General features: G+C 39.2%; 1 protein-coding gene across 4 annotated transcripts in view; it reads left to right on the top strand.

Annotated features, from left to right (window-relative positions):
• Window positions 1-24,376, top strand: part of ULK4 (unc-51 like kinase 4) — a 559,443-nt gene that overhangs the window by 51,226 nt on the left and 483,841 nt on the right. For all 4 annotated transcript variants that reach the window (XR_010842631.1, XR_010842632.1, XM_059075830.2 and 1 more), the window contains exon 17: window positions 4,415-4,493. Coding sequence is in view for 2 of the 4 variants with exons in the window: in XM_059075830.2 (XP_058931813.1) it covers window positions 4,415-4,493 (79 nt within the window). In the remaining 2 variants the exon portion in view is untranslated. The remainder of the gene's footprint in view (window positions 1-4,414; window positions 4,494-24,376) is intronic.

The raw sequence follows: 24,376 nt of genomic DNA, 5'->3' as shown, positions 1-24,376 counted from the left end.
ACAAAAACGCTAATTTGAAAAGATAATGTACCTCAATGTTCATAGCAGCACTCTTCACAATAGCCAAGACATGGAAACAACCTAAATGTCCATCAACAGATGAATGGATAAAGAAGGTGTGGTACATATATACAATGGAATACTATTCAGCCATAAAAATGAACCAGATTTTGCCATTTGCAGCAATGTAGATGGACTTGGAGGGCATTATGCTAAGTGAAATAGAGATAGACAAATACTGTATGATATCACTTATATGTGGCATGTGAAAAATAAACTAGTGAGTATAACAAAAAAGTAGACTCATAGAGATAGAGAAGAAGCTAGTGGTTATCAGCGGTAAGAGGGATGGAGGAGAGGCAAGATAGGGGTAAGGGATTAAGGGGTACAAACTAATTTGTGTAAAATAAGCTACAAGGATATATTGTACAACACAGGGAATATAGCCAATGTTTTATAATAACTATATGTGGAGTATAACCTTTAAAAATGGTGAATCACTATATTGTACACTTGTAACTTATATAATATTGTACATCAATTATAATTCAATAAAAAATAATAAAACTAGTTCCTTAAAGTAAATTTCGTGTGTGTGGGGGTATACATGTACATATATATATGTATTTCTTCAGTTGCACCGGCCATACTTCAAGTGCTGGATAGTTACATGCGTGTGGTGGATACTGTGTTGAACAACATAGACATGGAATGTTTCTGTTATCGCATGAAGGTTTATTGGCCATTGCAGCTTTGCCTGCTGTTACGGTTGTGGGATGTTCTGAGCTACAGCATAATGGGTCATGAGGGGCACCCGAAACGGTGACCTTTAAGAAGAATCTTGAATTATGAGGCGGAGCCAGTTTTGTGAGGGCATTACATATAGATATAGTTGTATGTAAGTATTTGGTATAAATTGAGAAATATTGTCACTATTAATTTAAATAGTTTACAACTTAAAAAACTGTAGGAGTTTCAAGGAGGGTGTTTTCTCTTGTTCTGATAGAAATTGTTTGTGGTGAGAATGGGAAAAATATTTAATTAGCATGTCCTGATACATTTTTCTTTTAGTTGGATAAATCTGGTTGCCATTATCTAATTTTGTAGATTGAAAAAGTGCTTCAAGGTTTCTGAAGTATTTTGAGCTTGTCTTTGAACTGAGATAAATAAGTTTTTGCCTTGCATCCTTTAATTCATTAGTGAGTTTTTGATAATAGCATTTGTTTTACATTGTGAGAAAACTTAGAAGTTAATCCATCTGACCTTCTAAACTGCACACATTTAAGCAATTCAAAATTGAAGTGTAATTGACTTGACCGTGGTCCCATATCTGGTGTGTGACTGGAAGCTTTTCCTTGTAACTTTTGGGCCAGTGTCCTACCAAATCTTTTTCAAAACCATTACTTTTAAAACATAATCTTCTTACTTAGAGGCAGAATGCTAATCATAGAAATGCCTAGGACTTCTTTAATCTGTTTATGTTTAGAGATTTAAATGACTAATCCAAGAAGCATTGAAATCCATGGGAATTATTTCTGTATGATAGAGTTCTGACAACAAGAACACTTACCTGTGGTACTTCTCTGAGTGTGATTTGTTTCCTTCCACGGGTCCTGCACAGTTTATTTACGAATGTGAAAAGTAGAGGCTCTCTGGATGAGGAATGTGCAACGCAAGCATTACTAAGTAAGAGTACAGTTCTAATCAACTCAACCATTTTTTTTCCAATTAAAAAAGTCTTATCAAAACTAATTTTTGGGCTTCTCTGGTGGCGCAGTGGTTGAGAATCTGCCTGCTAATGCAAGGGACATGGGTTCGAGCCCTGGTCTGGGAAGATCCCACATGCTGTGGAGCAACTAGGCCTGTGAGCCACAACTACTGAGCCTGTGCGTCTGGAGCCTGTGCTCCGCAACAAGAGAGGCCGTGATAGTGAGAGGCCCGCACACCGTGATGAAGAGTGGTCCCCACTTGCCACAACTAGAGAAAAAGTCCTCACACAGAAATGAAGACCCAACACAGCCAAAAATAAATAAATTAAAAAAAAAAGCAGTAGATCTTTAAAAAAAAAAACAACACTAATTTTCTCTATGAAATGAACTTTTCCAAATCACCTGAAGTGATATTTAATCATTTATATTTCATTATAAAACTACTTTTATAATTTAATACTTCATTTTCTGCTGGGTAATGAAACAAATACCTCACTGAAAGTATTTTTACAATGTTCGTTAGACTTGTAAAAATTTCTTTTAAAGTGAATATATACACATATCCTGATATTAATTACTGACTACTTGAGTATAAAATCATTGGTCTACTAATAAGTAGAGCAGAAATCTTGGGAAAGACGGAGCTGGAGGAATCAGGCTCCCAGACTTCAGACTATACTACAGAGCTACAGTAATCAAGACAGTATGGTACTGGCACAAAAACAGAAATATAGATCAATGGAACAGGATAGAAAGCCCAGAGATAAACCCATGCACACATATGGTCACCTTATATTTGATATAGTAGGCAAGAGTATACAGTGGAGAAAAGACAGCCTCTTCAATAAGTGGTGTGGGGAAAACTGGATAGCTACATGTAAAAGAATGGTATTAGAACACTTCCTAATACCATACACAAAAATAAACTCAAAATGGATTAAAGATCTAAATGTAAGGCCAGACACTATGAAACTTAGAGGAAAACATAGGCAGAACACTGTATGACATAAATCACAGCAAGATCCTTTTTGACCCACCTCCTAGAGAAATGGAAATAAAAATAAACATAGGGCTTCCCTGGTGGCGCAGTGGTTGAGAGTCCACCTGCCGATGCAGGGGACATGGGTTTGTGCCCCAGTTCAGGAAGATCCCACAGGCTGCGGAGTGGCTGGTCCCGTGAGCCATGGCCGGCCGCTGACCCTGCGCGTCTGGAGCCTGTGCTCTGCAATGGGAGGGGCCACAACAGTGAGAGGCCCGCGTACTGCAAAAAAAAAAAAAATTAAATAAATAAAAATAAACAAATAGGACCTAATGAAACTTAGAAGGTTTTGCACAGCAAAGGAAACCATAAGCAAGATGAAAAGACACCCCTCAGAATGGGAGAAAATATTTGCAAATGAAACAACTGACAAAGGATTAATCTCCAGAATATACAAGCAGCTCATGCAGCTCAATATCATAAAAACAACCCAACCCCAAAATGGGCAGAAGACCTAATTCGACACTTCTCCAGAGAAGGTATACAGCTTGCCAACAAACGCATGAAAAGATGCTTAACATCACTAATCATTAGAGAAATGTGAATCAAAACTACAGTGAGGTATCACCTCACACCAGTCAGAATGGCCATCACCAAAAAAATCTGCAAACAATAAATGCTGGAGAGGGTGTGGAGAAAAGGGAAACTTCTTGCAATGTTGGTAAGAATGTAAATTGATACAGCCACTATGGAGAACGGTATAGAGGTTCCTTAAAAAACTAAAAATAGAACTACCATATGACCAAGCAATCCCGCTACTCGGCATATACCCTGAGAAAACCATAATTCAAAAAAAAGTCATGTACCACAATGTTCATTGCAGCACTATTTACAATAGCCAGGACATGGAAGCAACCTAGGTGTCCATTGACAGATGAATGGATAAAGAAGATGTGGCACATATATACAATGGAATATTACTCAGCCACAGAAATAAATGAAATTGAGTTATTTGTAGTGAGGTGGATGGACCTAGAATCTGTCATACCGAGTGAAGTTAAGTCAGAAAGAGAAAAACAAATACCGTATGCTAACGCATTTATATGGAATCTAAAAAAAAAAAATGGTTCTGATGAATCTAGGGGCAGGACAGGAATAAAGACAGATGTAGAGAGTGGACTTGAGGATACGGGGAGGGGGGAGGGTAAGATGTGACGAAGTAAGAGAGTAACATTGACATATATACACTACCAAATGTAAAATAGATAGCTAGTGGGAAGCAGCTGCATAGCACAAGGAGGGTGGGAGGGAGATGCAAGAGGGAGGGGATATGGGGGTATACATATGTATATAGCTGATTCACTTTATTATACAGCAGAAACTAACGCAACATTGTAAGGCAATTATACTCCAATAAAGATGTTAAAAAAAAAAACAAGCAGAGACCTCTGAAAATTTTTGTTTTCCATTTCATTATTAAAGCACAACTTGTTCAGTGTTTTTGTCACCGTCACAGATGGTGCTACAGAGGGCATTGCGTTCAGGTCTCCCTGTGTACACAAGGGGACGTTTCTCTGGACCATATACGTACAGGAATGTATGTTCACCCTGTCTCATTTCACTTCTATCTCATGTTAATGCTTATAGTTGTGTAATGTGACTAACTGGGGTTGGTTTCCTTCGTCCTAATTCTCCACTTCAGAGCCGATTTTCTCTCTGTTTACAGAAGGGCCAAGGTAGCACGGTTGATTGGTTTACTGGCCTCGCACACAACGGAGCTCCAGGAAAATACACCTGTTATTGAGGTAATTTCTTTTATTACTGAAATGTTATGAATGGCAAAGATTGTTCTTGATTTTAGAACATGCAGCTTTCATAGGTGTTAAGTGTGGAATTGTGGCAATTGTTATAAAATAACCTCAGTAGACCTGTACACTTCAGCACAGCTGCTCATTTACAGCATAGTCTGTTGTCGAAGGTGGTGTGGTGGAATTACAAGGCTTGTGGACTCCAGTCATCATTACTGCATTTCAATAATTTTTGGATAGGGTTTATTTCATTACTAGTTTTCTTGTGGTCTACTTAACATTTTATTATAACTAAAGTATTTTCTACTGGAAGCCCAGCTCAACTTCAAATTAAAATTTTTTTGGGTTTTTCACATTGAATTTAGTGTTTTTATCCCCACAGTTGTCAATTATTTCTGACAATAGTCACAGTATTTAACTGCCAGGCATGCACTAAAGATATTTTCAAATGTGGTCGGCACTGTGTCTTCACGGGTTCTGAGTCTGTGGATTCAGTCAGCCATGGATTGAAGATATTCGGGGGAAGAAAGTTCTAGAACCTTTCAGAAAGCAAAACTTGAATTTGCTGCACACTGGCAAGTATTTATATAAAATTTACATTGTACTCGGTAGTATAAATAATCTAGAGATGATTTAAAGTATGTGGGAGGATGTGCATAGGTTATATGCAAATACTAGACCATTTTATATAAGAGCATATGTGGATTTTGGTATTTGTGGGGTTCCTGAAACCAGTTCCCCACAGATTCTGAGGGACAACTGAATCAGTCATTTCTTTCAAATACCAATGTTGGGAAGCCCTTATTAATGAACCGGTAATTCCAAGTCCCACGAAGTGGATGCTACCATTGTACTGCCTTTTTGAATGTTCCTGAACACTAAACACTACTTTCTATCTATCCTGTTAATGTGTACTGCACTTAACTGGCAGTAGATTTTTATCCCTTGGACTAAGAGAGTGTTGAGTCAAAATAGGTGGGAAAAACCAAGGCTTTTAAGGGGGAAGGGCAGAACTCCTGAAGGAAGGAGAAAATGGTAAAAAGAAGGGATTCTTGTAGAGCCAGACCTGGTAGTGTGGTTTCTGGGGCTTTGAGAAGAATTATTTAGCCAAATACTGTCTAATAGAAGTATCTGCGGTGAAGGAAGCTGTTATATATCTTTGTTGTCCAGTACCGTAGTCAGTTGCTGGGATGGTATTTCAGCTAGTCCTGGGCTGTCTAGGTGGAAGCAAATGGGAGATTAATTTGTGCTCAGAGCATTTCCTCTGCTTATGATTCCGTCCCCATTCCTTGCAATTATTAGATCTCTGAGCTACTAAAGAAAATGTTACTAAGGCTAAACTTTTCCTTCTTTTTGTGACCAAGAAAAATGAATTGTGACCTATATGATCACTGATGGTACCCATCTTGGCTATCAGAGATCTATAAACTAGATTTTTATCTAAAAGACCAAGCAGATAGGGCAGTGACACTTAGGCAGAAGAGGAGAAGGCTTAGAAGCTCAGGAGTGGAGGCTCCTTCTGATGACTCAGAGCAAAGGGTCTCCAATGAAACAGATTTGCTGGAGGAGATGGGAGAAAACTTGATGAAAATTCTAAGATGAAGTTCTGACATTCTAGAGGACATTCCTGGATAATCAAAATAGGAGGAAACAGTGTGCCATGAAGAAAGAGCCCCTGAAGGTGTAAAATATGACTGTTGAATTAAAATATTCAGTAGATGCAGTAGTAAGTAGGAGATACTGGGTACCTTAGAAGCCGAGTTAGTGAATTTGAAGATAAGTAGGATGTGAATTCTCTTAGGATTCAGAAGAAAAAAAGGATAAAAATTATGAACTAAAAGGCATGGAAGACTGTTGCAGAATATCTCTTACACTGTCCAGTATGGTAGCCATCAGCCAAAAGTGGCTACTAGGCGCTTGAAAAGCAGCAAGTCTGAATTGAGATGAACTGCAAGTAGAGAACACACACCGGATTTTGAAGACTCAATATGAAAAAGAAAAATAATGTAAAGTATCTCCCCTGTAATTTTCTTTATAGATTACATTTTTATTTAAAATTGTTTTTGGAGTATAGTTGATTTACAATGTTGTGTTAGTTTCAGGTGTACAGCAAAGTGAATCAGTTATACAAATACATATATCCATTCTTTTTTAGATTACATTCTAAAACAATATTTTGGATATATTAGGATAAATATTAAAATTTTTACTTTTATTTTTTAATGTGGCTACTAGAAAATTTTAAATTACCCATGTGGCTTGAGTTCTATTTCTATGGGACAGCAGTTGTCTAAGATAAACACAATGGGGTTTCCAGGAGGAGAGATCCAAGCAAACAGAAATGAAAAATAATAGGAGAAAATTTCACCCTGAGCTGAAGAAAGACTCACATCTTTAGATGAAAGGTTTTTCACCAAATGTCAGGCAAAACATTGAAAAAAAGAATGCACACGTAGACGTATCCTGGTGAAATTTGTAATTTCAAAGATAAAAATAAAACCTAAAACCCAGGTTATAAGCAAATAAAAGCAAATTAGACTTACATTTAATTTTTCTGTAACACTACAGGCTAGAAGATAAAGAAAAGGGTGGAAATGGATTGACAGGAGGTCATGTGATGTTAAATTTCTCTGTTACGTCCATTGTACTGCCTACTTGTGGGGACAGAAGACATTTTCAGAAACTCAATCTGAATTTCACCAGTATTTCTAAAAAAAAATATACTTGAGGAGCTGCCAACTTCAACACCCCCTTTCCCACCCAAGTTTTAAGATAATGTAAAGGAGAAACAAATAAAAACAATGAATCTATTTAAATTTATTTAAATTTAAGTCTAAATAATAGCTGCTACTGTTGTGAAATATAATCTGGAAAGAATGGATTCTTGAAAAAGAATATAAATATACTTAATAGTAGCATGGAAGTAAATTCTGCATTATTTTAGAGGGTATGAAAAGGTAGGGGAGAAGGGAATGGAGAAGGAAAAGGCAAGTTCTTTCTTGTTCTTTTATGAATTGAACATTTACAGAGTACCTCTTGTGGGTATGGCCTGTGTTACTTGCAGTAAGACTGTCATTCCAGGCAAGTTCTTGTCTTGTTCTAGAAGGAATTCATAGATGCTGTTTTGTTCTTGTCACTGATAATCCATTTCATTCTTGGCATTGATACTCTTAACAAATATTTGTCAGTACCTGCATAAGTACAGGGTGCTATCTAGGTGCCTATTTTATAAAAATAGATGGCAATCTCTGTTCTTGTGGAGCTTGTGTTCCAGTGTAAGGAGAGAGATAATAAATAAATATATAAAATTCGGTGGTGATAAATTCAGTGGGAAAGATGTGGCAGGGTTTGGAAATGATGAGGTGGCAGCAGCGGTGGTTTAAAGATTGGCTGGTTGGGCAAGGCTGAGCAGAGACCTGAGGAAATTGAGGGAATAGTTCCCTCTGCTGGGGAAGAGCATTCCAGACAGGGAAGACACATGCACCCCAGTGTTCATTGCAGCACTATTTACAATAGCCAGGATATGGAAGCAACCTAAGTGTCCATGAGCAGAAGAATGGATAAAGAAGATGTGGTACATATATATACAATGGAATATTACTCAGCCATTAAAAGGAATGAAATTGGGTCATTTGTAGAGACATGGATGGACCTGGAGACTGTCATACAGAGTGAAGTAAGTCAGAAAGGGAAAAACAGATGTCGTATATTAACTTATATATGTGGAATCTGAATAAATTGGTATAGACGATCTTATTTACAAAGTGGAAATAGAGACACAGATGTAGAGAACAAATGTGTGGATACCAAGGAGGAAAGCGTGGTGGTGAGATGAATTGGGAGATTGGGATTGACGTATATACACTATTGATACTATGTATAACATAGATAACTAATGAGAACCTACTGTATAGCACAGGGAACTCTACTCAGTGCTCTGTGGTGACCTAAATGAGAAGTAAATCCAAAAAAGAGGGGATATATGTATACGTACAGCTGATTCACTTTGTGGTACAGTATAAACTACCACAATATTGTGAAGCAACTAGACGCCAATACAATTAAGTAAAAAGAAAAAAAAGGACTGGGGGTAGATAAGTGATTGGCACGTTTCGAGAAGCAATGAGGAGGCGAGTGTAGCTGGAACTGAGCATGAGATACCGATGGGAGATGAGGTTAGTGAGGTAGCCAGAGGCCAGGCCATCCAGAACCTTGTTGTAAACCATGGTCAGAACTTGGGGTTTTCGTCTGAATGAGATGGGAAGCCACTGGAGGATTCGGAGCAGAGGAGTGCCTTGGTGTGGCCGATGTTTGGAAAGGATCTCTTTGTTCCAAGGACGGGGGCAGGATGGAATCAGACCAGTTTAGGGGGCTGTGGCAGTTCAGATGAAGGATGGTGGTGGTGACTTGGACCAGGTTTGTAGTGGTGGAAAGAGTGAAAAATGATTTTATTCTGGATACGTGTTTTTTTTTTTTTTTTTTTTTTCGCAGGTTTTGAAAAGTGTTGATAGATCTGCTGATTGCTATGATATTTGAAGGCAGACTTTAATAACCAAGTCTGGCCACTATAAATTCTAGTATTCAATATGAAAAGTGCTGGGGCATCAGAAAAGCAAATCCAAAATGAAATTTCAAGACAGGCACCAGACTGGCAAAAATTAAAAAGCCTTAACACTCCTCAGTGTTGGTGAAAATACTGAGCAAAAGGATGCTGAGGAATGGCAATGGGCCGAGCCACTCTGGAAAACTGCTTGATCTCTGAAAGCTGAGCACATCACTCCCCTGTAACCCAGGGTACCAAGTGACATGTACAGGAATATATACTGCCAGCATGATTTGTAGCAGCCCGAGAGTTGAAACAACCCCCGTGTCTATCAACCGCAGAATCGACAAAGTATGTCACATTCACACAGTGGAATGCTGAATAGCATTGCAAACGAGTTCATCCTTCAGCACTGGGAAATACGCTGGGATGAATCTCACAGTCATAGATAGTTCTCCTAGACATCAGTAGGACCTTCCCTGGGCAAGACTGATCTGTATATTCAGGAGGGTCCCGCGGCTGTGATGGCTCTTGTTTAGAGGGTCAGCTCCCGCTCGGTGCCAGAGGTGATGAGGGACAGGGGTACGTAGGTAGGAGTCACGGAAGGTCTGGAGATGAGGGCTGCCTTGAGGCACAGAGTCTGGGGAAGACAGAACAGAAGGCAGGGCTGGAGCTGAGAGGCTGCCTGAGTCCACATGCTTGGGACTCTGGTGGCTCTGATGGCTCTGCCACAGGAACCAGGCAGGTCTGGGCAGAAGACATCAGTCACCTCGGGTGATGTGCCCAGCTCACCCCTGGCTCCATGCCTGTGGCCCGGTCCCCCTGGAAATTGCTGCGGCTGTGGCTACTGGAGCATTTGGCCCAGCAGTTCTTGAGCTGAACCTGTCCCCGTGCTCACTCGGGTGGAGTTCTGTGGCCAATGTTTCCCTCTCTTCAGCGACTGGGTACTCTGTGTTCTCAAAGTATTTCCCCAGCTCCTGTTGCTGTCCCTTCTTAAACATTGCATTCCTGATGCTCCATTGAGAGGAGGAGGTGCGTGTTAATTTCTGAGGTCCTTGTATACTCTGTTCCTTCACTTTTCCCTTTCTGCGTGTTTGCTAATGTTTTATTAATTTGAAATGAAACTTGGGGAAAATCATACTTAATTTAAAAAAGCAAGTGTAGGGGCTTCCCTGGTGGCGCAGTGGTTGAGAGTCCGCCTGCCGATTCAGGGGACATGGGTTCGTGCCCCGGTCCGGGAAGATCCCACATGCCGCGGAGCGGCTGGGCCTGTGAGCCATGGCTGCTTGGCCTGCGCATCCGGAGCCTGTGCTCCGCAACAGGAGAGGCCACAACAGTGAGGCCCGCGTACCACAAAAAACAAAAACAAACAAACAAGCAAGTGTATATTTAACTACCTAGGAAACTTTTGAATTATGAATTAACATATACTATGTTGTGAATTATTTTCTGTTGGATAATGAGGAGTTTACAGAATAACTTGAAATTGTGTCAGGTGCTCCTTTGTGATGCCATCTTTTTTTTTCCGTTACTTAACATTTTTTAGTTCTTTATTAATTCCTATGACCAATTGGCTGTAACAATTAAAACAGCCTCTAGAGGGCGCTCAAACACTGGAAACAAAGTTTTACAAGTTAAGAATTTATTTTACACTTCGGGAAGTAGGCTTGGTAGGTATTTGGTACTGTGTTCATCTTTTCCCTGTTTTTTGGAGTTTCTGCTGCATGAAATGTGGTTCCAATCCATTGGCAATTATTACCATTTGAGATTAACGAAAGCCATGACAGCCTCTCCAGAACAATGCTGTCATTTCAGGAGATTTGGACTCCTTTGAGGCCCTATGATGAGCCTTAGGTTCAGAACTCTTGAGACCAGCTTTCTGTAACACAGTTGTATCTTCATACATAGTTTTTCAGTAAATCATTAATAAAATTTCAAGTGTGAGATGCGTTTTGATTTTTCCAGTAGGTTTACTACCAGCAGACAATAAAACTCATGGTTGAAGATCCTGTAGGCATTTTATCTTTTTTTTTTTTTTTTTTTTGTGGTACGCGGGCCTCTCACTGTTGTGGCCTCTCCCGTTGCGGGGCACAGGCTCCAGACGCGCAGGCTCAGCGGCCACGGCCCACGGGCCCAGCCGCTCCGCGGCACGTGGGATCCTCCCGGACCGGGACACGAACCCGTATCCCCTGCATCGGCAGGCGGACTCCCAACCACTGCGCCACCAGGGAAGCCTTCCTGTAGGCATTTTAAAGGCATAGAATCTCATTTTATTTTATTTAAGTAATTTATTTTTAAAATTTTATTTTATTTTTTATTGGAGTATAGTTAATATAGTGTTGTGTCAGTTTCGGGTGTACAGTAAAGTGATTCAGTTTTGCATACATATATATTTTTTCAGATTCTTTTCCCTTATAGGTTATTACAAAATATTAATGGTTTCCTGTGCTATACAGTAGGTCCTTGTTGGTTATCTATTTTATGTATGGTAGAGTATATATATTAATCCCAAACTCCTAATTTATCCTCCCTCTCTTTCCCCTTTGGTAACCATAAATTTGTTTTCTATGTCTGTGAGTTTATTTCTGTTTTGTATATAAGTTGATCTGTATCATTTTTCTTGTTTGTAGATTCCACATGTAAGCGATACCATATGACATTTGTCTTTGGCTTACTTCACTTAGTATGATAATCTCTAGGTCTTTCCATGTTGCTGCAAATGGCATGATTTCATTCTTTTTTATAGAACCTCATTTTAAAGATAGATTTTATTCATTTTGCTTTATTATTTTTGTCTGTGTTGGGTCTTAGTTGCTCTGTGCGGGCTTTCTCTAGTTGTGGAGAGTGGGGGCTACTCTTTCTTGCGGTGCACAGGCTTCTCATTGCGGTGGCTTCTCTAGTTGCGGAGCATGGGCTCTAGGCGCGTGGGCTTCAGTAGTTGTGGCTCACGGGCTCTAGAGCGCAGGCTCAGTAGTTGTAGTGCATGGGCTTAGTTGCTCCGCGGCATGTGGGATCTTCCCAGACCAGGGTTTGAACCCGTATCCCCTGCATTGGCAGGCGGATTCTTAACCACTGCACCACCTGGGAAGCCCTAGGACCTCATTTTATTACTCATCACTGTAATCCACGGTGCCGAGCCAGCCAAGTAACGTGTATTTCTGGTATTCAGTCAGTGTTAAAGGATTTAATAAATGATTACAAGAATGGTGGGAAAGTGTGGCAGTATAATTTGTTACAAAGAGACAGAAGAGATGGAGAAAAATCTATTTTACTATCCTTATGATACAGTTTAAGTCCCTTCCATCCTATTCTATCATCAGAGGCTACAGAAAAGGTTTCTGTATGGTTTGTTTTTTTGGTCATGATCTCTTGTATATATTGAATATTTAGAAGCATTTATTCAATTCTTCTTTGTTTTTTCTACAGAAAAATATTGCCAGAATCTTAAACTTTTCTTCCTAGATATCGCATTTACCACCCTGTATTTGTTGTGGTTCTTATGTGTAATAATTTAAGATAAATATTATGATATTATCCTACATATATGTAGTCTTAAGCATGCAGTGGATATATTTTATGAAATTGAATATAGAGCCTTAAAGTTTAGAACTGGAAGGAATATTTATAGACACTCTAGTTTGATCCCTTCATTAAACATTTTCCATTATTATGGAAAATGTCAACATACATAAAAGTAGGCTGAAATAATGAGCTATCACTTCCAACAATTATTAGAATTTTACCAATATTGTTCGTCTGTTGTCTTATCTCTCACTCACCCTCCCTATCCCATTCCTTCTCTCTGTTCTTTTCCCTCTGTCTTCCCCCTCCTCCTTTCCCTTCCCCTTTGCTATAATTTTTTTTTTTTTTTCATGTGGTGTGCGGGATCTTATTTCCCCAATCAGGGATTGAACCTATAAAGTACATGAAAAACATCATCCTGTGGTTTAGGTGTTTAGCATTAGCTTAATATTGAGGTAGACTCCTTGGTAATGCTTCAGGTTGAAAGGTGAAAACTATTTGTGCCACAATATGGTTATGAAAACGATTGCCTTTCATTGCACAACAGTTTTCTATGTCCATGCATAGAAGACTCAGTACTTGGAGCCTACAGAGGTAAATTAGATGCAGTCCGTATGTGATTATAAGGGCTATCTGCTTGGTAAACATTTTGCTTAGGTTTGTATTATTTACACAAAGATATTCAGAGATTTCTCATCTTTTAGCTCTTCAAATGCTTATTTAGCCATAACTGGGTATTTACAAATGAAAATGCGGGCAGCCCTCACCTTCTCTTTCTTAGGTTACATCTACTCAAATCTCTTGCTATTTCAGTCATTTTTTTGAACCTGTGCCCCCTGCTGTGGAATTGTGGAGTCCTAACCACTGGGCTGGCAGGGAATTCCACTACCGCCTTGCTATAGTACTTTTTTTTTTTTTTTTTTTTTTTTTTTTTTTGCGGTACGCGGGCCTCTCACTGTTGTGGCCTCTCCCGTTGCGGAGCACAGGCTCCTGACGCGCAGGCTCAGTGGCCATGGCTCACGGGCCCAGCTGCTCCGCGGCATGTGGGATCTTCCCGGACCGGGGCACGAACCCGTGTCCCCTGCATCGGCAGGCGGACTCTCAACCGCTGCACCACCAGGGAAGTCCAACTATAGTATTTTTTAAAAAAAATTCCAGACATCATATTATACTCTTAAATACTCTAGTACATATATGTAACAGAAAAGGTTTTTAAAAAATACAATCACAATACCATTATCACACCCAACAAAATCGATGGTGGTTTCTTAATATCATCTAATACCCAGTGTTCATGTTTTCCTGATGGTCTTTATACATGTCTTTTTTTTTTTTTTTTTTTTTTTTTGCATCGTGTCTTAGTTGTGGCATGTGGGCTCTTTGTTGCGGCGCATGGACTTCTCTCTAGTTGTGGCTCGTGGGCTCCAGAGCGTGCAGGCTCAGTAGTTGCAGCACACAGGCTTAGTTGCCTCATGGCATGTGGGATCTTAGTTCTCTGACCAGGGATTGAATTAGTGTCCCCTGCATTGGAAGGCAGATTCTTAACCACTGGACCACCAGGGAAGTCCCTCATACATGTCATTTTGTGTTTTATCTTTGAACCAGGATTGAAACAAGGTCCTATGTTGCATTTAGGTAACGTTGACTTTTAAGTCCCTTAATTTCAAACATTTCCCTATTATTTTTTAGTGCCATTCATTTATCGAAGACAAATTGTCATTTGTTTTAGCCAAAGCTGGAATGTTGGGAACTTTCTTCTGTCCTTTTGGTGCCATGGTTCTCTCTCACCTGTATTTCCTGTGAATTGCTAGTTAGGTGTAGAGCCTTGATTAGATTCAAGTTGCTTTATGGAGGAAGGGTAGGAATTCTTCCTACCTGGTGCTGTGTATTTCCTGTTGCCTCATAAGGAGGTGTGTATAATAATGTCTGGTTGCCTCCTTATTACTGATGTTGTGGTTGCTCACTGGCTTCAGGTGTGGTCAGCCCTGTGATTCTGAACTTTCCCATCACTCTCATACTTAGTAGTTTTAGCATCCATTGATGATCATTGCTTAGTTGTATTAGTCCTTTAGGGTTGCAAAAATGATAATTTTCTCATTCTGTAATTCCTTTCTCATTTACAGCTGGGAGTTTTCCTTACATAAGAGCTTTCCCATATCAGCTAATTGGTTATCCTAAACTATAGTTTGTTTAGCAAAGGCAGGATAAATGATTGTTGCCCTTTATAGACCAATATTCAGAATAATAAGTTGGTGCCTTAGTAGCCTTAATCTGTCCAGTGAGATTTTCTTTATATTAAGAAATTATGGATTTACATATGTATGTTTACTTCAGTCTGTTGCAGTCATTAGTCTTTTGGATGCTTAAGTTGTTCCATCTCAGGTCAATGGGAGACCGTTCTAGTTTGCTCCTCTCTACTTTCTACATGAGCCTGCTACTGATTTTACTGATAACTTACTTGCTTTCTGTCAACAAGATTTCACAATTCTTGGGAAGAGTCAGCCCTAGTCCTGAAGTCAGTTCTATAAGGAACCTTGTTTAATTTTAGCTGAAAATGGTGCTTCGAGAATGCGGTCTGGGTAGGGGTGCTCACTGCTGCTGGGATTGTCGTTTCTTTTAGAACTTTTCACGGTGAGAGCTAGGAAATATTTCTTAAAGAGAAAAGTCACAAGTTCATTCATACCTTTACTTCCAGTTCACATTTAAAATTATGTTTTTTACCTTTTTATTTAAAATTTTAATTTCTCATAACCTGAAAGTCTTAGCTGCTAATGACATTAACATGCCTATTTTCTTTAATCTATAGTTTAGAATAAATAGTTTAAAAATAATAACCATGTTATTACTGACAGTAAAACTACAAAGGGCTGTTTAAGATATTTTTGTTTTGTTTTGGTTGTTTTTGGTCCTTGGGATACAATCCACTAGGTGAGATATACAGTCAAAATACTGAGTTTTCAGGTCAATCCAAATAATTCTTCACTTTTTACTTCTGTCACCAGTATGATATATAATTATATATATTTTTCAATTTGTATTACATATTTTGGCATTAGAGATTTAGGGATTGCTTTGTGCTTTCTTTTTGGATCAAAGATGGTAATGCTTTTTTTTTTTTTTTTTTTTACTGAAAAGTTACAAATATACAGAAATGTGTACAAAACATAAATTTCATGCTCACTGAATTGTCACAAAGTGAAAACCCAGGAAGCTGCCACTGGTTCAAGAGATAAAACATTGCCAGCTCACCAGCACGCCCCTTGTGCCCTGTCTCGATTGCTAGTCTCTCCTTTTGCTCTAAAGTTATCTGCTGCCATACCTTTTGGTACTGTGATTATTTTGCCTGTTTTTGAATTTTATTTAAATTGAATTATATTCTTTGGTACCTGGCTTATTTTGTTACATGTCATGTGTGTGAAATTCATCCTTGTTTTAGGTGTCTGTAGTTCCTTTTCATTACAGTGTCACACCACTAGTGATGGACATTTGGGTTGTTTGCCATATTTGGCTATTATAAATAAATCTTGTAAAAACATTTTAATGCACTTATGTGAACTTTCTGTTAGAGAAAGCTAGGAGTTAGAATTGCTAGGTCATAGGGTATGTGTATGTTCAACTTTAGAGGGTAATCTAAACTGTTTTCCAAAAGAGTTGTATAAACTTAAAATCCTTTCACCAATGAAAGAGAATTTTCATTGATTTGTATTCTCATTAATACTTGGTATAAAATCACGTTAAATTAGTATCTACCAAGTTCTTTATTTTTAACATGAATGAGTATTGAATTGGTTATATGATATCTATAGAGGTGATTGTATGGGTTTTATTCCTATCTCTGTTAATAGGTGGATTATATCAATGGCAATTCTAAAATTAAACCACCCTAGCGCTTTTCAAAGTAAAATCATGACTTGAGTCATGATGTAGTAACATCTTTATAATGCACTGTTGGATTCTTTTTGCTAATATTTCTTCTGGATTTATCTCCCCATTTCCCCCCCATGACATTGAGTTCTTTAAAAGCCCAAGCCAGTTGTCTTGTAGAATGTTCCACATTTGTCTACTTTTTCTTAGTATCATGAAACTTGATTTTCTAGTCCCTACATTTCTATAAACTGTAAATTAGGTTTGGAGGCTTGATTAGATTCAGGTTAAAGTTTTTTTGTTTTTTTGTTTTTTTTTTTTGTACGACTATATCATAGGTGATGTTGGGTGCTTCATATTTTGTCATATCAGGAAGCATATGGTGTTTGTACCCTATTAATTGTACTTAACTTGGATCACTTGATTGAAGAGGTGACGCTATATATCTCCATTGTGAAGTTACATCTTTTTCCTTTGCAGTGCCACTTTCAGTGCCAAGTTAAGTATACAATAAGAAAATAATTTGAAAAGTTATATGGATTGTAACTCGCTTGTTTTAACCTTTTTCTAAATTGAAATGCACAATTTTAGTTAGTTCATGACATGTTAATCAATGTATTAGCTGTCGTTAATTGCCGTTGCGTTTTTCTCATTTCATTTTCAACAGATTAATTTACTAAGTTCATCGTGCTATGCAACATTATTATTGCCATTGCTGTTTTGAAATTCATCTAATTTTCAAATTTATTTCGCTTTTTATGTCCTAATTTTTTTTTTGGTAGGATAATCACATCTTGTGATTTAGTTGCTCAAAAGATGAAATCTTCTCTGAATTCTTGATTTAAGAATATTGACACTCTGTTATTCAGCCTCCTACTGAATTGGTTTTAGACTTGAACTTTATGTTAAGCAGTAGATATATGGTGATGTGAAGCATTATTCAACTTAGTTCTCTCTGAACACTGTGTACTTGTGGAACTCTAAACACAGGACATGATGAACTGTATTTAGGGACAATTGTCTGTTCTGGCATCTGTTTTAGAGGTTGTGGTGTAGCATGCTCCACTTTGGGCTCTTGTTCTCTATTAAGCTGCACAATTGTACCACTTCCTCCGCTGTCCCGGTGCCTTGCATGCTGTAGCTTTTCATTACAGGAACAACAACAGCACATGGCATGCTCAGTCATGGTTCTTATTTTCCACAGTCCTCATTTCCAACTTATAGCATTTTTGAAGAGCAAATGATACTTGTTGCACTTTTGGGGATGTACATATTTTATGTACATAAATGAAATTGTTTTTGGGAATGTACATATTTTATGTACATAAATGAAATTGTTTTTACCTAGAGTTTTCCCCATGTAGCATTTATTATGCTTTTTTCCAATTATAAAATAACATATGGTTTTCTTTTTAAAAAAATATTTCATTTATTTATTTATTATTTATTTATTTGTCTGAGCCGGGTCTTAGTTGTGGCACATGGGGTCTTCAGGTGCGGCATGATCTAGTTCCCTGACCAGGGATCAAACCCTGGCCCCCTGCATTGGGAGCACGGAGTCTTAGCCACTGGGACCACAAGGGAAAGTTTTGGTTTTCTAATTATGACAACTTAGCTACTTAGATTACCTGGAAACCCTCCCACAGCAAAATAAATATCTAGAAATGCAGGATGAAATGTAACAAAAAGATTTGTAAAATACTTAGATGCACAAGAAAGGGAAATTCTCAAAAGTCAGAAATGGGGAGGTGAAATCTGAAATGGTAAGACTTTGAGGCTCTCTGAGGCAGGGTAGGGTAGTGGTTATTGCTGTTAATTTTGAGATCTGGTAGAACCTAAGAAGAGTAGATGAGGCCTTAGGTTCCCCAGTGACAGTTGGAACTGAGACTCTTGAAGAGCTATCCCTGTAGTAAAAGGTGAATTTTGCAGGGAGAATAAAAAAAGGAGCAATCCATTTATCTACACTGGGAGATAACAAGCAAGCTTGTTGATTTTATCTTCAGCTCTAGAAAGGTTAAAAAAAGTTTTCATATAAGTTTGTAACCACAGTTTTTTGAATTCATTAATGTTTGGAGTATGCATTTATACTTCTTCCCAACTGAGGAATTAACATAAAAATCAGACCTGGGTTGGAGTTCTGGTTCTGGTAATGGTTGAGAAGCTTCTGCCAATAATGATAATGAATCTGGACAGAATATAAAACGGAAGTAGGTAGAAGCTAGAGGGGACACACAACTTGAAAGAAAGGAAGCTGTGTGAGCTGTGTTTTTAACTGGCTTATCTTCAGGCAGGTGCTCTGAGTTCACACAGGGGAACAGAGTTCAAGTAGAACCCAACAGTTTTCCTGGATCAAGGAACTGAGTCCCACCACTTACCTTGGTGGGACTTGACCTCCAAACTCTATTTCTGCAGCACTGAGCAACTGTTGAAATTTCTGCTCCTCTTTGACCTCTCACTCACTGCTTTCTGCTGGGGTCCAGGGAGTTTCACTCAACGCACACACACAGCCTCCAAGTTAGCCAAGGACCTCAGAAACTTTTGGAAAAATTTCAACAATGATCCCATCAAAAATTCTTTTCTATCTCATTCTATATTTTATGTGTATATTATGTTGTATGTACACATTGTATGTGTTTTTGCATTGTATGTGAAATAGGTAATGTTGATTTAAGGTGAAATGTGATTACTTAACGGATGCTATCATAACCTGAAGAGTATCCAGTAAAAAAGTAAACAAAGAGCTATAGGGCTTCCCTGGTGGCGCAGTGGTTGAGAGTCCACCTGCTGATGCAGGGGACGCGGGTTCGTGCCCCGGTCTGGGAAGATCCCACGTGCTGTGGAGCGGCTGGGCCCGTGAGCCATGGCCGCTGAGCCTGCGTGTCCGGAGCCTGTGCTCCGCAACCGGAGAGGCCACAGCAGTGAGAGGCCCGCGTACTGGGAAAAACAAAACAAAACAAAACAAGCTATAGTTAATTTGGTCAGTAGAAGAAATGAAATGCAATTCTAAATTAATAATCAAAAATAAGTTGGGGGGCTTCCCTGGTGGCGCAGTGGTTGAGAGTCCGCCTGCCGATGCAGGAGACGCGGGTTCGTGCCCCGGTCCGGGAGGATCCCACATGCCGCGGAGCGGCTAGGCCCGTGGGCCGTGGCCGCTGGGCCTGCGCGTCCGGAGCCTGTGCTCCGCAACGGGAGAGGCCGCGGCAGTGGGAGGCCCGCATACCAAAAAAAAAAAAAAAAAAAAAAAAATAAGTTGGGAGGGAAGAGATATGGGAACATATGTATATGTATAACTGATTCACTTTGTTGTAAAGCAGAAACTAACACACCATTGTAAAGCAATTAGACTCCAATAAAGATGTTAAAAAAACATTTTACAGGCCCATATTGATATAAAAGAAATTTTTCTTTGATTAAAATTTTAATAAGAAATCCAATTAGTATACAATGTCTTTCCAAATTTATTACCAAATCAAGATTAAAACGTTGCTGTTTCTCCATTAAAAAAAATAAGTTGGGAAAGGAGGATTAAATGGAGAAAGATCAAATGGGACAAATAGAAAGCAAATAGCAAGATGATAGACTTAAACCATACCACATTAATAATTACATTAAAGTTCAGTGGCCTAGATACTTGAGTCAAAAGGCACAGATTGTCATACTGGATAAGAAAGAGAAGCCTAGCTATATGCAGTTACATAAGCCATACTTTAAACATGAAGATAGACTAACAACATGGAAAAAGATATACCATGGAAACACTGAAAACAAAGCTGCATGGCTATGTTAATAACAAAGTATATACTAAGGGAGTTACACTAGAGATAAAGATGGGTGTTTAATAATGAGAGTTTCCATTTATTAGAAAACATGAACAATCCTGAATTTGTAGGCACCAACCAAGAGCACTTTTTTTTTTTTTTTTTTTTTTTTTTTTGCTGTACGCGGGCCTCTCACTGCTGCGGCCTCTCCCGTTGCGGAGCACAGGCTCCGGACGCGCAGGCTCAGCGGCCATGGCTCACGGGCCCAGCCGCTCCGTGGCATGTGGGATCTTCCCGGACCGGGGCACGAACCCGTGTGCCCTGCATCGGCAGGCGGACTCTCAACCACTGCGCCACTAGGGAAGCCAAGCCCCAGAGCACTTTAAAATAAATGAAGGGAAAATTGACAGAACTAAAAGAAGTAGACAAATCTGTTATTATTGTTGGATAATTTTTAAACAAGACAAAGTCAGAATACAGACGACTTGAATGGTATGAATGAAATTGAAATAATTGACGTTTATAGAATGCTAATTTGAACAACTGTAAAATATTTACATTCATTTTAAATGAACACTGAATATTCACTAAGACCGTATTGTCAGCCATAAAACATATCTTAACAAAGGATTAAAATCATTTAGAATATATTCTCTGACGATGATGAAATTTAGAAGTTAATAAGAGGAAATCTAGAAAATCTCTCAAATATTTAGAAATTAAGCAAAATACTTTTAAGGTAACTCATGTTTTTTTTTCCTCTTTTTTCATCAGTTTCATGATTTATTTATTTTTATTGAAGTATAGTTGATTGACACTTGTTTCAGGTGTACAGCACAGTGATTCAGTTATACATAATATATATCTATTCTTTGTCAGATTCTTTTATAGGTTATTACAAAATATTGAGTATAGTTCCCTGTGCTGTACTGGTCCTTGTTGGTTATCTATTTTATATGTAGGAGTGTATATATTGCTAGTCCCAGACTCCTAAATTATCCCCCGCCCCTTTCCCCTTTGGTAAGCATAAGTTTGTTTTCTATGTCTTTGGGTCTATTTCTGTTTTGCAAATAAGTTCATTTGTATCTTTTTTAAAAATTCCATGTTTGAGCGGTATCATCTGTCTTTCACTTAGTATGATCATCTCTAGGTCCATCTCTGTTGCTGCAAATGGCATTATTTCATTCTTTTTTTATGGCTGAGTAATATTCCATTGTATACACATTCCACATCTTCTTTATCCATTCTTCTGTTGATGGACATTTAGGTAGTTTCCATGTCTTGGCTATTGTAAGCAGTTCTGCAGTGAATTGTAGTAGTGCTGCATGTGTCTTTTCGAATTAGTTTTCTCCAGATACACGCCCAGGAGTGGGATTGCTGGATCATATTGGTAACTCTAATTTTAGTTTTTCAAGCACCCTCCATACTCTCCTCCATAGTGGCTGTACCAGTTTACATTTCCACCAACAGTAACTCCTGTGTTAATGAAAAACTCTGAAGAGGATTTAGGTAAATTTTAAACTGAATGATAATGGATGCCTAACATGTCAAGAGTTTTGTGATGCTGTTAAAGTGGGAGTGAGAGGGAAGTAGTCCACAGCTTTAAATGTTAAGAGTAGAGCACTAGCTATGAAAAGCCTAACACATATCCCAGTTGCCTGGAAGGTTTGTTAGAATGCAGATTGTTGGACCTCACCTACAGAGTTTCTCATTCAGTAGGTCTGGAGTGGGGTACAATAATTTGTATCTTAATAAATTCCTAGATGACTTTGTTCTGCTTCTGGTTCCAGGACTGTACTTTGAGAACCACTATTTGAGAAATAAAGAATGTTCTAAGTTCCAATTTAGGAAATTTAGGGCTTCCCTGGTGGCGCAGTGGTTAAGAATCCACCTGCCAATGCAGGGGACACGGGTTCGAACCCCGGTCTGGGAAGATCCCACATGCTGCAGAGCAACTAAGCCCGTGTGCCACAACTACTGAGCCTGTGCTCTAGAGCCCCCGAGCCACAACTGCTGAGCCTGCGTGCCACAACTACTGAAGCCGGCGCACCTAGAGCCCGTGCTCTGCAACAAGAGAAGCCACTGCAATGAGAAGACAGTGCACCACAATGAAGAGTAGCCCTCGCTCACCGCGACTAGAGAAAGTCCGCGTGCAGCAACAAAGACCCAATGCAGACAAAAATAAATAAATAAAATAAATAAATTTATTTAAAACAAGAAGTTTAGGAAAAGGAAAGCAAATTCAACCCAGTGCAATTAAAGTAAAGGAAATACTAAAAAATTAGAGCTGAAATCAATGAACTGGAAAAGTAACAGTATATAAAAACCAGTACAACCGGTAGTTCATATGTTGATAACTTAAACTTATTAAGCTTGTAGCCAAATTGATCAAAAGAAAATAAAGAGAAAATACAAATAAGCCAGGTCAGGACTAAAAGGGAGACAGCAAGGGAGTAGATCCAGCACTCAGGTTACTAAGGGGGTAATCTGAATAGCTTTATGCCTACTTAGTTGACAGCTTAAATAGACAAGTTGTCAGAATAACACAACTTTCTGGAACTGATAGAAGACAGAAAAATTTGGAGAACCCTGTCTGTGAATACATTAATAAAAAACCTTCCGCCCAAACAGCTCTGGGCTTCTATGAGTTCATTGGTGAATTCAACTGCCACCCCGCCCATATATTTGTGTGTGTGTGTGTGTGTGTGTGTATACACATATGTAACAGTATATACATTGATATATGTTTATATTTACTCAACATCACGTTTACTTAGCTTTATGAGAAGGTACAAGACAGGCAACATAGCATGAATGGTAACAGGGTAATTGGCCTTAAATCAGAAGGGATACAATTCACTGTCACAGGAAGATAGGATTAATAAATGGAGGTAGAGTGGGGGGTATGGTTTGGTGGTGGGAGAATGAGGGATCTTGTATCTAATGGCTTCTGACAATGGAGTACCTCAAGGTCACCACCAGAAAGAGGTGGAGGAGAAGATTCGAAGTTGTCATTTCAGAGATTGGGAAAGAGAATAAAGCTGCTCAGAAACCAAGTTTGGTTTGTTTCACCTTAAATTGTTTATCACAGTCTGCCTAGTTGTGTGATGTTCTCCAGAAGATAGTTGGGTCTTTAATCAAGGGAGGACTTGAGTCTGTTGAGGGGAGAGAGTGGTCATTTCCAAACCCTCTTGCCTAAGGCCTTACAGTTTTAGGTCTTTTCTGTTCAGAACCCAGTCTATGTAGGAAAGCATGTAAAGAAAGACTGTGAGAAGGTGGTGGGTTCATTGGCTTGGATGTTTAAAGGAATCTTGCTGAAGGGCTTTGAATAAGGAAGCTTGAGAGAGGTGTGAGTGAAGGTGAGAGGGTGTCTGAATTGGAGAAGTATTGGGGATACTGTGAGGGTTCTGTGTGTGACTGTGGATGAGTTGGGGTAGAGAAATAGGTCAAGGGACCAAGTGATGAGCTCAAGGGACTGTTGTGTGGTCAGGGGGTTCCAGTGTGTCTCTCATGGGGACATGCACTTGGCTGAAAGCAAGGACAGGAGTATAGGTGGGGAGGAAGGTGGTGAGCCAAGAAGGAGCCCGTGTCCTCAGTGGACAAGAAGCGTGAGCAGGGGGGTCAGTAGCCAAGGGCACTGAGGAGAGGACAGTGTGATAAGATGATGGGAGACTCAGAATCACAGGTCCTTGGTCAGGAGAGAGGCTCTGAGAGTGTCAGCCGGAGTGAGGAGGAACGCAGCCTCACCTAGCCTCAGAATACACCGGCTCAGGATGCTTGCTGTTTGGCGGGTCAACAGGAAGCATAGAGAGATGTAGGTTTTCCACCTAAATCTCAGGGAAGACGATCTCTCTCTCCTTTGGATAAAGTGCTATTGATAAATGTGGCCCACCATAAGGACTCGCTTAGCAACAGTGCCGCTTGTGTGAGGGTTTGTGTTACAACCACACACAGAGTGCTAGTCAAAATGTTGCCGGTGGGAAGAGCTCTTAATGAATTAGTTAACCATGTTTTTGTGAATACTTTTCTTTCTAAAACCTGCATTTGAGCAGGATTTTCTTGTTGATGGCAATTTGTGAAAATGGTGCTAGGTGCGTTCCTGAAAAAACTACCTCCACCTTGTTAGGCTTATATTTCCCCCCACTTTTCACAGGTATCAAATGGCCCCACAGGGTGCTTTGTATCCCACTGCT

Source organism: Kogia breviceps, chromosome 10, assembly GCF_026419965.1.
Source record: "Kogia breviceps isolate mKogBre1 chromosome 10, mKogBre1 haplotype 1, whole genome shotgun sequence".
Taxonomy (NCBI): domain Eukaryota; kingdom Metazoa; phylum Chordata; class Mammalia; order Artiodactyla; family Physeteridae; genus Kogia; species Kogia breviceps.
This window is presented reverse-complemented; position numbering and strand designations above follow the sequence as displayed.